Source organism: Euphorbia lathyris, chromosome 3, assembly GCF_963576675.1.
Source record: "Euphorbia lathyris chromosome 3, ddEupLath1.1, whole genome shotgun sequence".
NCBI classification, from domain to species: Eukaryota; Viridiplantae; Streptophyta; class Magnoliopsida; order Malpighiales; family Euphorbiaceae; genus Euphorbia; species Euphorbia lathyris.
The window spans coordinates 22008080-22021169 of record NC_088912.1 but is presented as its reverse complement, the minus strand read 5'-3'; the positions used below and the strand labels follow the sequence as shown (position 1 = coordinate 22021169).

At 32.4% G+C, this 13090-nt stretch overlaps 2 protein-coding genes across 2 annotated transcripts; one reads left to right on the top strand and one right to left on the bottom strand.

Annotated features, from left to right (window-relative positions):
• The first annotated feature begins 1314 nt into the window (after nucleotides 1–1314).
• Nucleotides 1315–8730, top strand: LOC136222567 (double-stranded RNA-binding protein 1-like). Its single transcript, XM_066010325.1, has 10 exons — nucleotides 1315–1581; nucleotides 1826–1888; nucleotides 1974–2035; nucleotides 2240–2459; nucleotides 2781–2920; nucleotides 6915–7152; nucleotides 7430–7492; nucleotides 7578–7639; nucleotides 7827–8046; nucleotides 8375–8730. The coding sequence occupies exons 1-10, from the start codon at nucleotides 1356–1358 to the stop codon at nucleotides 8488–8490; spliced, it is 1410 nt and encodes a 469-aa protein (XP_065866397.1). The 5' UTR covers nucleotides 1315–1355; the 3' UTR covers nucleotides 8491–8730.
• A 279-nt stretch (nucleotides 8731–9009) lies between these two features.
• On the bottom strand, nucleotides 9010–11459 carry LOC136222198 (inactive protein RESTRICTED TEV MOVEMENT 2-like). Its single transcript, XM_066009739.1, has 2 exons — nucleotides 11304–11459; nucleotides 9010–9864 (listed from the first exon to the last, which is right to left on the bottom strand). Exons 1-2 carry the CDS (start codon nucleotides 11401–11403, stop codon nucleotides 9059–9061), a joined length of 906 nt encoding a protein of 301 aa, XP_065865811.1. The 5' UTR covers nucleotides 11404–11459; the 3' UTR covers nucleotides 9010–9058.
• Between the last annotated feature and the right edge of the window lie 1631 nt (nucleotides 11460–13090).

The window sequence follows — 13090 nt, the reverse complement described above, 5'->3', positions numbered from 1 at the left end:
GGTATTGTTTTTTTTACTGTTTCTTTTTGTTGTTGATTAAATCCTAAAATTTGTGTACATATGACAATTAAAATAGATCAATTAATTTGATAGTATTTGACTTTAGTCAAATTTTGATTTATGTTATTGAATTTTAACTCCTTAAAATTTGGTCAAGTTTTTTCTGCTATTTTACTTTAATTTGTTGCTGTTTAGCTTAAGTTGTGCATTTTTTAAGATTTGCGTGTGTTAAGATATTAAAATTATTAATTTTGAAACTAAGTTACCTATTTGTTCTTTAGCAATTCGGTTCACTAATTACTTTATTTAGGACGAAATGAATATTTGGTATTGTAAACACATGTTTATTTTTTATTAAGAATTTTATATATTTATTATCTTGTGAATTATGTTTTTAATTTATTTTTGATAAAAATAAAAATATTTTATTATTTAACTCGTCAAATAAAAGATTAGATTGGACCGGAACCGAATCCTCGATTTTCCGAATTGAACCAGACCAAAATTTTCAATTTTTACTAACCCCGAAGTTCAATCCAATCCCCAGCCCTAGGTAGGGCTGTAAAATGAGCAGAGCCGCTTATGAGCGGCTCGGCGATCGGCTCGATAAAAGCTCGTCTCGGTTCGGCTCGATTTGTAAACGAGCCGCTCGTGAACACGATTTACTGGCTCGGTTCGTAAACGAGGCGAGTTTGAACAGGCCAAAGCTCGGCTCGAAAGCTCGCGAGCAGGCTCGATTAGAACATTTATGAACATATTTTAGAAAACTATATAGTTTTGTGTAAGTTCACAAATATCTAAACTTAATATAATTTTATTTGCTGTTAGATGAGTTTGTTCACAAACATAATAAATGAGTAATAAAAGAACTATTTGTAAGCATCTTATTTATTTATTCACGAACTTTGCTTGTTATCTTGTTTATGTACACAATTAAAGAGTTATTTGCGAGCAAACTTCACAAATATAATTCACGATTTACTCACAAACAATTCATGGTTAGATAATTTTCTTAATGAACCAAGTCCAAAGAGGATTTTGGGCTCGAAACAAGCTCGAAGCTCGAGTCAAGCTCGTTGAGCAAGCCAAAACTCGGCTCGAACTCGGCTCGTTAATTTTATAGCAAGCTCAGCTCGGGCTCGAGCTCGTTAATTTTATAGCGAGCAGAGCTTGAACAGGCCAAAGCTCGGCTCGGCTCTGCTCGTTTACAGCCCTCGGTGTAAATATACATATATAAATATGAACGGAAACGCGGGAAGCCTTTTCATCTCCCTCTTCAACCTTTATATATTCTCCGCTTTCCATTTCTCACCATCCTTTCTAATCTTCTTCAGAGAGAGAGGGAGAGAAGAAAAATGTACAAGCAGAAGTTGCACGAGCTTTGCCAGAAGAAAAAATGGGAGCTCCCAAAGTACTCCACCGTTAGAGAAGGCTTTGGTCACACTCCAACCTTCAAATCCTCTGTTTCTGTAAACGGAATCTCCTTCGATTCTCTCTCTCCTTCCACATCTTCTAAAAAATCCCAAAACTGCGCTGCTGAGATCGCAATTCTTCACTTCAGTTCGTCTGTTCCAGATCAAGGTAAGTTGATTAATTTTTTAACTGATTGGAATTATATCGTGTCTGCTAGTTCTAACTTGCAGTTGTCAGATTCATATATTTGTTGATGAATGAATCTATTGATGATTTGATACCAGGGACTTCATTTATAATTTTCAGTTTTTTTAAACTCGCTTCTCCGATTGAATAGCATAGATCAAATCTGATTTAGTAGGAAGATTGAATATATATTTTTCATAATTTCTGCTAATTTCTCGTTGTTCAGAATCAGATTCCTCAAATTATATTCAGGAACTTCATGACCAGCCTGATATTCAATCGAACGAAGGTACTTTTATCGTTATTACTTTTTCCTTTTCTTAATTACTATGATTTTGAGAATCCATCTCATGCTCCTATGTTCTTCTTCACAGTTGTAACAGATGAACATGCTTCGGAATTTCCGTTGTCAATTGCAACAGATGATTTTGAAGAGGCTAGTTTTATGAATTGAATCCCTAATTTTACTTAATCATGGTAAAATACATATATGGCTCCTAAACTATATGGCAACTGACATTACCGTCTCTGATTTTCATTTCACGAAGCTTAGGGACTATAATTCAGTGGCCATATATGTATTTTGCCCGTTTCGTTTGTGTAAATTTTTGGCTTAATTTTTTTTTTTTTTAACCTGCAGGATAGTCCTATCTTCTATAAGAATCTGTTGCAGGAATTGGCACAAAAAGAGTGTTTCTCTTTACCTCTTTACACTACTATGAAAACAGGGGCATGTCATATGCCAAAATTTTATTCTTTTGTAGAAGTGCAGGGATATAAGTTTCATGGCAAGGCAGGAAAATTTAAGAAAGCAGCAGAGGCAAGTGCTGCAAAGGTTGCTTATACATACTTTGATGAGAGTAAGTCATATCACTCTTTTATTCTATTCATATCATCTATAGAAAATCATTGCAATTCCTTTCAAGGATTAAACCTATTCATATTCATGCATTGGACTGAACTGAATCTCATCAAAACATCAGTTCAAACCCGGCACAATCTATTATCAATTAACCAGATTTGTGCATAATTGGATTAGACTTGGGCTTGAAAATCAAATCTCGAGCAGCCCAAATATATTAGTCCTGGATAGTAGTTATACTTTCTATTTTTATAAATCTTATACCCCAAATGAACCTAGTGGTTTTACTAACATTGGGTTTTGTTTTGTTTTTTTTAAGTTGGAGAGAGAAGAAGAGCTGAGTTTCTTCGTCCAATCGTGGAGATGGATGTACCCAACTCTCCTGATAATTTAGAATTAGCTACAGTTAATGTGGAAAATATGAATGACGATGAATATGTTTTTGCTGTCAATGATCAAGTTTAATTAAGTTTATTTAAAGTTTCTACACTTCTTGATTGAAGTGTTTTAGGATACAGTTACTGACTCATTAATTTAATCATATTCAACATATTCAATTGATGTACAGCTTATAAGTATTCAATTCCTATATATACGACTGTCCAATTTCATAATTGCTGTAAAAAGATTCGTAAAATGTATCTCTTACTGAAGTGCAAAAAATCTTGATTTCTTAAAGAGAAATCATTAACTTTGATATCACTCGGGAATCTATAAACATATTCATCGGAGATGACACATTGATGGCTAGTCATAAAATATTTTTGTTTTTTTTTATTTTTCACTTGCAAATTTTCTATGGAAAAATAATTTGAGAAATACTTGAATTATGGGTAAATTTTGGCCCGGTCCAATTCGGAGATTCCGTTCCGGTCCAATCCAGTACAGTTATTTGACGAGTTAAATAATAAATTACCTATACTTTTACTAAAAATAAATTAAAAACATAATTTACAAGATAATAAATATATAAAATTCTTAATAAAAAATAAATAACATGTGTTTACAATACTAAATATTAATTTCAACCGAAATAAAGTAATTGGTGAACCAAATTGCTAAAGATCAAATAGATAATTTTGTTTCAAGGTTAACAATTTTAATATTTTAACACACACAAATCTTAAGAAATGCACAACTTAAGCTAAACAGTAACAAATTAAAGTACAATAGCAGAAAAAACTTGACTAGATTCTAACGAGTTAAAATTCAATTACAGAAATCAAAATTTTACTAAAGTCAAACACTGCCAAATTAATTATCTATTTTGATTGTCATATGTACACAAATTTTAGGATTAACCAACAATCAAAAGAAATAGTAGGAGAAACAATATACATGAAATTGAAATTACAAACTGTTAAGGGTAAATGTAATTTTTACATTTATTCACATTTTTACCATAATGTTATAATTATAACTTATATTTTGTCATTTTTATTATTTTTATTATAAAAATCAAAATAAAAATAAAAGAATATAAAAGAATAAGAAATAAAAAATAAAAAATAAAAAAAATAGTCAAAAGGGAGTAAAACATGGGTTAGTAGGTGACAAAGTGGCAATATGCCATTTAATTAACTAAAATGTGCAGAAAAATCCGAAGTGATCACTGGCTACTTTTGATTAAATTATTCGAGGAGCTAAACGTTCAAGAACATCAGAAGTAAGCTCGGATCCAGAAACTAGACATCCCTAGCTTTTTGGATCTATCTTCAGCATCATCACAGGACAACCACAGAGAGAGCAAGAATTTTTTAAAGTCACCTCCAGAAACACAAAACAATTTCGGGTCAAAGCTAAACAAAGTCAAGTTGAGGCCTATAATTAAGGAAGCACAATCAGATTTTATTCAAGGTGGAAGCATGACATGAGTAGTAGGCAAGTGTGTGTTTAGTAGGCACAAATTTCACCTATAAATAGTCTCTTCCATATTCATTCCAACCCCCACTTCAAACACCCAACAAAAACAATTAACACAAATCAAAACCAAAATACACAACACTTTTTCTCTCAAATATTTCGGCCTATTCATCTATTTTTCCAGCCAAATTCGTCCCTTTTCAATCCAAATTCATTCCAAAATTCGGTTTTTCAAGCTTACAATTCAATTCCAATCACTAATCCTTCATTCTTATAATCAATTTTAGCCACAATCCTTACAATTTCAAGCTTTTGTTCATCATTTTCCAGCAGCCCCTTTTGTCGGTTTTCATCATCAAAACCGTCCCTCTAAGTCCTCAATTCGATATAAATTACTCTTTTTTTTATCAAACACAAATCCGAGCCATTTTCCTATCCGAATTCACGCCTAAAAACTCAATTTCCTAGCCGAAATATCAGTTTTACCACGTCAATTTCCGATTTCCATACACTCATATCCAATCAATTTAGCTCACTATACAAGCATTTCACTCAAGTCAAGCATCGATCTCAGGATAACGACCTCAGGCAGACACGATGTTTCAACGCGACGCTTCGACGAAACCGCTCACCGCTTCGGTTAATTCATTTCAATTGTTCATTTCAATTTTAATTTCAATTATTATTATTGCTTTTGACAATGTGAATATTAATTTGCTTTCTTGGTTGTAATTATTTCCATTCGGTTGATTGTAACCCAAAACTCTCATTTTAAAGTAAATAAAAAAGAAAAAATTCAAAAACTTTTGTGCTTGCTTTATTATTCTTACATTTTTAATCATCGAAAACTATTGGTCCAATTCTAGTTAAAGTTGTGTTGACGGCAACTAAGAACCCAGGGAAACGTTTTCACAATCCTTGCTTTTTCTCGTACAATTGTTTGATTATTAGTCATTTTTCCATTAGATATAGACGCATATCTACAAAAAAAACCGTTTTCTTAAACGTAGGTTGAGAACCTAATTCTCTGGCATGCCCGCATTTTCCCGCATCTTCCCGCACGAGTCAAGGTTGTAAAGGGAATATTTTTGTTTCTCAAAAATATCGCCAACACAAACAATTAGATTTCACTTTAGAAAGGAAATTGAGGAGATGATGTCAGAACTAGTATTTTGGTGAAGTAGGATCCTTATGAACTAGAATTTTAGAATAGGACAAAAAATAATGAGAACAGAGAGAATAGAAAGAAGAATATATAAAAGGCCTAATACACAAATAACCCCCTGAACTTGTCCAAATATTGCAACTGCCCCTCCAACTTTTAATTGTAACAACTTACCCCTCAAACTTGTCCAATTCTAACAACTTACCCCTTAAACTTGTCCAATTGTAAAATACAACCCCAAATTGTTGACATGGACTGCAATTGAAGAAACATGTGAAATACAAAATCTGCAACGCTCGTGGAGTATGATAATCAGATCTTTGGCGTGATACGAATCCGGAGAAACTTTTTTACGGTTGCTTCAAATACGGGGTAAAAAAATTCTCAATTTGGGGTTATGTTTTACAATTGGACAAGTTTAAGGGGTAAATTATTACAATTGAAAGTTGAGGGAGGCAGTTGCAACATTTGGACAAGTTCAGGGGGTTATTTATGTATTAGGCCTATATAAAAAAAAGATTTCATTAACCAATTGCATAATTAATTAGTATCAGCCGATTCTCTTAAATAGGAAAGGGGACAAGGCAAGTAGAGTTGGCTTAACAAATCATCGCCTTAATAATTCTAACATACCTTAAATATTAATAGGAAATATAACATACCTTAAATCACCCTAATAATTCTAACCTACCTTAAATAAGAATAAGAAATACAACATATCTTAAATAAAAATAGGAAATACAACACTTCACTAAATAGGAAAAAATAAAACTTCATATAAAATATAAATTTAATATGATAAATCTTCAGTTCTTTCAATTCAGTTCAGTCCTGTCCAATCCAATTCAGTTATCGGTTCAGATCTGGATAATTTCGATCCAGTTCTTTGATAAAAAAAAGTCAACAGTCCAGTTCAGTCTAGTTTTTTTTTGAAAAAAGTCAACAATTCGGTCCAATTCTTGATCTTTTTACTCGGATATTCGGTCCAATCCAATTTCTCTAAGATCCGAACTCAGCCCTATCAACACACTTATAGTTGGTTTTAAAAACCTATCATACATCTATAGTTGGTTCATTCAGACATCTTGCACATAAAATCGTTGATTTGTAAATCTTTGACACATGAGGCAGCATACAGAACGAACCCACGCGGCTTCATCTGTCATGCCAGATCAATGATTTTGTACGGGAAGTCTGAAGGAACAAAGTATAAATGTCTGATAGGTCTCAACTATAAAAGTATGTGATAGATTATTTTAAAAGTCCAACGGTCTTGTCAAAGATTAAGTTTAAGGGTGTAGTAAGTGTAAATATGCGTTAAGCCTCTAAACGGAAACGCCGGAAGCCTTTTCATCTTCCTCTTCAACCTTTATATATTCTCCGCTTTCCATTTCTTACTCATCATCTCTAATCTTCTTCAGATAGAGAAAGAGAAGAAAAATGTACAAGCAGAAGTTGCATGAGCTCTGCCAGAAGAAAAAATGGGAGCTCCCAAAGTACTCCACCATTAGAGAAGGCTTTGATCACACTCCAACCTTCAAATCCTCTGTTTCTGTAAACGGAATCTCCTTCGATTCTCTTTCTCCTTCCACATCTTCTAAGAAATCCCAAAACTGCGCTGCTGAGATCGCAATTCTTCACTTCAGTTCTGTTCCAGATCAAGGTAAGTTGATTAATTTTGAACTGATTGGAATTATATAGTGTCTGCTAGTTCTGACTTTCAATTGTCAGATTCATATATTTGTTTAATTAATGAATGAATGAATGACACTAGATTTTATGGAATCTATTGATGATTTGATACCAGGGACTTCATTTATAATTTTCAATTTTTTTTTAAACTCGCTCCTCCGATTGAATGGCATAGATCAAATCTGATTTAGTATGGAAGATTGAATATATATTTTTCATAATTTCTGCTAATTTCTTTCGTTGTTCAGAATCAGATTCCTCAAATTATATTCAGGAACTGCATGACCAGCCTGATATTCAATCGAACGAAGGTACTTTTATCGTTATTATTTTTTCCTTTTCTTAATTACTATGATTTTGAGAATCCATCTCATGCTCCTATGATCTTCTTCACAGTTGTAACTGATGAACACGCTTCGGAATTTCCCTTGTCAATTGCAACAGATGATTTTGAAGAGGCTAGTTTTTATGAATTGAATCCCTAATTTTACTTAATCATGGTAAAATACATATATGGCAACTGACATTACCGTCTCTGATTTTCATTTCACGAAGCTTAGGGACTATAATTCAGTGGCCATGTATGTATTTTGCCCGTTTCGTTTGTGTAAATTTCTGGCTTAATTTTTTTTTTTTAACCTGCAGGATAGTCCTATCTTCTATAAGAATCTGTTGCAGGAATTGGCACAAAAAGAGTGTTTCTCTTTACCTCTTTACACTACTATGAAAACAGGGGCATGTCATATGCCAAAATTTTATTCTTTTGTAGAAGTGAAAGGAGAAAAGTTTTATGGCAAGGCAGGAAAATCCAAGAAAGCAGCAGAGGCAAGTGCTGCAAAGGTTGCTTATACCTACCTTGAAGAGAGTAAGTCATATCACTCTTTCATTCTATTCATATCATATATAGAAAATCATTGGAATAGATTAAACGTATTCATATTCATGGGTTGCACTGAACTGAATCTCATTAAAACATCAGTTCAAACCCTACACATTCTATTATCAATTTAACCGGATTTTGGCATAATTGGATTAGATTTGGGCTTGAAAATCAAATCTTGAGCAGCCCAAATATAATAGTCCTGGATAGTACTTATACTTTCTATTTTTATAAATCTCATACCCCAAAAAGAATATAGTGGTTTTTTTTACTAACGTTGGATTTTGTTTTGTCTTGTTTTGGTTTTTTTAAGTTGCAGCGAGAAGAAGAGCGGAGTTTCTTCGTCCAATCCTGGAGATGGACGAATCCTCTTCTGATAATTTAGAATTAGCTACAGTTAATGTGGAAAATATGGGTGATGACGAATAGGTTTTTGCTGTCAATGATCAAGTTTATTAAAGTTTTTACACTTCCTGATTGAAGTGTTTTGTTATTTACAGTTACTGTCTCGTTAATTTAAATATTGAGTAATGTTCCTATCTACTTCTCGTTAATCATATTGAACATATTCAACTGCTGTCTAGTTTATAAGTATTCAATTCCTATATACAACTGTCCAGTTTCATAATTTCTGTAACTTTTGATATCACTCTAATCTATAAACATATTCATCAGAAATGGCATATTGATGGCCAATCATAGAATATCTTTATTTTTTTTATTTTCCATTTGCGAATTTTCTATGCAAAAATAATTCAAAAAATACGTATTGGTAAATAATTTATTAGTTTAATTTTTTTAACTTGTTTAATTTTTCTATTTTGAAAAACACATTATAATATAAATACTAGTAGTAAATTGTTTAATTTCATTGGAAAATTAGCTGGAGACTGGGAAGAGAATGCTTATAAAATTTTGCAATAAATGTTACATTATCATGCCCATATATAATAATTATATATGAATATTTTATTTGATTACAAATAGAAATAAACAATTATTTCCCAGAATTTCTAAAGTGCCTAATCGGCTTCATTATCATAGCATGAACCCAAAGCATCACAATCAGTAAAACAGTCATAACCGACTCCATCAGCTTCCTTGGGTCCTTCAATTCCTTCACCACATCACTTAAAACCTCCCTGTAATTAGATCTCTGAACTCCGGTTACAATCCCGGCAGCCACTTTCTCTCCGTTTCCGACATTACCACAAACAGAATCCGGACCTCCGAGCTTATCATTTGTGATTCCGGCAGCAATTTCATCACTCTTCTTCTCTTTCTGGCCGTTCTTCTCAATCTCGCTTACTCCATTATCTTTCTTCTCTCCCACCTTCTCCGGAATAGCATTTCCTTTTCCCGATCCACCAATTTTGTTTTCAATTCGTGTTTTCGTTGCATCAGATTCAGTCTTCAGGGGTTCAATTTTGGGCGTTTCAGGCTTCGGGGATTCAATCTTGGGCGTCGGCGGCGGTTGCTTCGATTTTTCCTGTGGTGGTGGTGGTGGTGGTGGTTGTGGCTTTGGCTGCGGTGGTTTTGGAGGCTTGGGGGCATCTTTAAGTGGTGTCGCTGCCTGTGGTAGCGGTGGTTGTGGTTTCCGATCGGGGATTATAGATTTAGGGTGTTTGATGAAGAGAATACCTCTTTCGAATTTGGCTGTGATATCATTAGTGTCGTAATTAGATGAAATTGGAATTTCTTTGCGGAATTTGATCCCTTTGTTGTCTCCCAATTCACGTTCTCCGCTTATTCTCAATAACCGAGTTGTGGTTACTTGAACTTTCAGTTGCTCCTTTCTGAAACCTATATCCAATAAATGAAATTTTCATTGTTAGTTCAAATTCTATTTTTAAGTTGAAACTTGAAATTAATTGGGGTCACAATTTACGAATTGATAACACAATTTACAGAGACGATTCAACCCATATAATACGATTTAAGTCCGTTTGTATATTTGTTTTATCTGCTATTGAGTCTTTGTTTGAGAGTTTGGAGGTTAACGAATGTGAGAGTTAAATGAGGTAATGCAAAGGGAAGAGACTGATGGAAATGAAAGTTAAAAATTAACCTTGTTTGGGAGTTTATAAGATGTAAATGAGGTTAAATGTTTAAATTTGGAGGGGAATGAAGGTTAAATTTACTCTGCAGAGACAAGAAATTTTAAAAAAGTTTACGTTACTCTCATTAACCCCCAATTTGGATGTTAGAGTTTGGAGGTTAGAGGAAGTAAAGATTTAACCCCATTAACTTCCATTTACTCTAAAAAAAATAACTCCCAAACAAGATTAACTTAATACACTTAACATTCCATTACTCACCTTTACTCCCATTAACCTTCTCCCAAACAGGGCAAGACAGAGTGTTACGAAGAGTCTGTATACTCTCAAAGGAAATAACCATAGAAAAATTAGAAATACCGACAGAAATTCCATTGCTAAACATATAGTTTTCCTAATTTCATTATATTCAAAATTTGTCAAAATAGCTTAAAAAAAATATCTAATTTTTTGGATTTTTTTACAAGAATCCTAAAATTTCATTAGATAATAGGAATATAATGATAACATAAAAATAAAAACAAAGAATACAACCTTACATAAATATAGACTGTATCTAATATATGATCCACGTTGATAAAAAAAATAAATAATTTTTCTGAATTTTACTACCTCATTAGACTCGTGAGAAATAAAATAAAAATAACATAAATTTTTATCGCTAAATGTATCATTTTGTCTTTACTTTTACTTTTTAAAAAAACTGCAACAGATTTTGCACCCATGAATCGGCTACGAACATATCCGTGCTAATACTTAGTCCCAAAAACCATTACAATTTTTAACATATTTTCATCAAAGACATTCTAAATATTTTTTTCTTTCTCTCTCATTGATCATATATAATCCTCTAATATTAAATATATAAATAACATAACACGATTATAAATTGGCATCCTACTAGAAATAATTTAAGATGAATAATGTTATTTTCATAGTATGAATATATACTAAAGCCAAATAAGTCAAAATTAACCATTTTTTAAGAAATTTTCCGGTATTTTTCATCCGTATTTATTTAGAATAAAGTAAATTGAGTTAGATTTTTTTTTTTATCACAATTCTTAAGATAAAAGCATAAAAAAAACATTGGAGCCATTTCGTATCATAAAATGGATTTTCCCGGTTAACCCGAATGAGGTCTACTCAGAAGAAAATTGAGAAAGAAAAAGAAAATAGACAGACCTGGTAGATAGATTTTAAGGATGTCAGCTGTAGCATCTTTTTCCCATTCAATAGTTGGGTCGAAATCTTCAAATGTACGTTCCTTTTGCCTTGAATCCATTATTGATAATTGCTAAAAATATCTCCTCAGATCAGATTATGAAAACTCAGAATGAATTTGATATATGCAGAGAAGGAATTAAGAGTATATATATATATATATAGGTATATTATAATGGTGTCTTCTATTAATTTCTGTCCATGTTGTTATTCTTTCTACATTTAATTTGGAATTTTGTTTTCTTTGAATATAATCATTCCTTTTCTCCTTTTGATTGTTTTGGCAAAAGCCAAGAAAATATTCTTTCTTGGATGATATTGTCTGCTGCCTCCAACTTCTCCAATCCAAAGGTTTATGTATAAATGAAATTTGGAATTTAGAGAGTGTTTAAAGTATAAAATGGTATAATTTTAGTTGTAACCTTTTTAAATAAGATTAATTTTATCTTTATGTAACATAAATTTTAAATGTATTGGTTTAATGTTATTTGTCTTTTAAACATTAATTATGTTTAAAATATTTATTATATATGTTACTAACATATTTATAAATAACCTGCCAAAATATCAATATTTAAGTCTCATAAACAAGTTGATCACACAAAAAAAAAAAAAAAAACTGCATAAAATATTTACTATGCCATTAAAACAGTTATAAACAACTTACTAAATTCGTGCACGAAACTCTTTCATTTTAGATATCGATAAATTTGTTTGGAAGATCTGAGGTGACAATTGAATAACTAACAACTTACCAAAATACATGCATGAAACTCCTTCATTTTAGATTTCAACAAACTTGTTTGAAAGATTTGATGTGGCAGTCGAATAACTGTCATATCAGTTCGTTCAAAATTTCTGTTAGGTAGGAGTAAAACGAATATTGCTTGACAACATTAAGGAGTAAAATTACATCATTTCGTACATTAGAGATAAATTTGCACTTGTTCGAAAATTATAAGATAAATTTGGACCTTATATATAATGTGAGGAATCTGAATTCTTTAAATGCCTGAGATAAGACAGAGAAATGGTCAAAGATGGGATGATGATCAATGACCTCACTCTGCTATCTAAGTCAGTGATGAGAATGACTACTGAGTGGTGTATAAAGCTTAGGTAAGCAATGAAAATGAATAGAGTGCCTTTTAATTGCACTGTGTATCTTATATTTATGAGAAAAATAAGTTGTATTTGCTAAATGTGAGGAGAGAACCACGTGACAATCACGCAATGGTGAGGGTTTATTGTTAAATACAAACGGTTGTACCGGTAGCACTTGTGGTTCCGTTAATAACAACGTTAGATACATGTAAGAATGTGTGTGGCCTTGAGGTCTCATTTGACCAGCCCATATGGTTTTGGGAGGTACTGTTGAGGAGGGGATGTCTGATTGGTTCATGTGTATTATGATAAATTGTGTGGTATCAGATGTGTGCACCATCTAAAGTCTCCAAATTGAAGTGCTTTAGGGCTTCCTTACAAAGGAAGGCCAAAGGTCAAATCTTTTTTAGCATTGGTCCATGTGAGAGCCGATTAGCGTTGGTTCATGTGAGAGCCGAAGGCAACATTCAGTTGACACTGAGTTTCATTTTTTTGTTTGGACTAGATTGTCCTCCGATTGGTTTATAAAAGATTTATATGTGTTTAGAGAACTCTTTTGTTGATGCATTTTATCATTTTCTATATGAAAGGGTAATGGGTTGAAGCGTGTTATAATGACATTAATTACTGGCAGGCCATGTGAA

Bases quoted from the DNA above. Each gene is read 5' to 3' on its own strand.
- LOC136222198 (XM_066009739.1), bottom strand. From the start codon at position 11,403: ATGGATTCAAGGCAAAAGGAACGTACATTTGAAGATTTCGACCCAACT. The intron at 9,865-11,303 runs GTCTGTCTATTT...TATTGGATATAG, and splicing joins CCTTAAAATCTATCTACCAG to GTTTCAGAAAGGAGCAACTG.
- LOC136222567 (XM_066010325.1), top strand. From the start codon at position 1,356: ATGTACAAGCAGAAGTTGCACGAGCTTTGCCAGAAGAAAAAATGGGAG. The intron at 1,889-1,973 runs GTACTTTTATCG...TCTTCTTCACAG, and splicing joins TGATATTCAATCGAACGAAG to TTGTAACAGATGAACATGCT. The intron at 2,921-6,914 runs GTTTAATTAAGT...TTCTTCAGATAG, and splicing joins TTTTTGCTGTCAATGATCAA to AGAAAGAGAAGAAAAATGTA.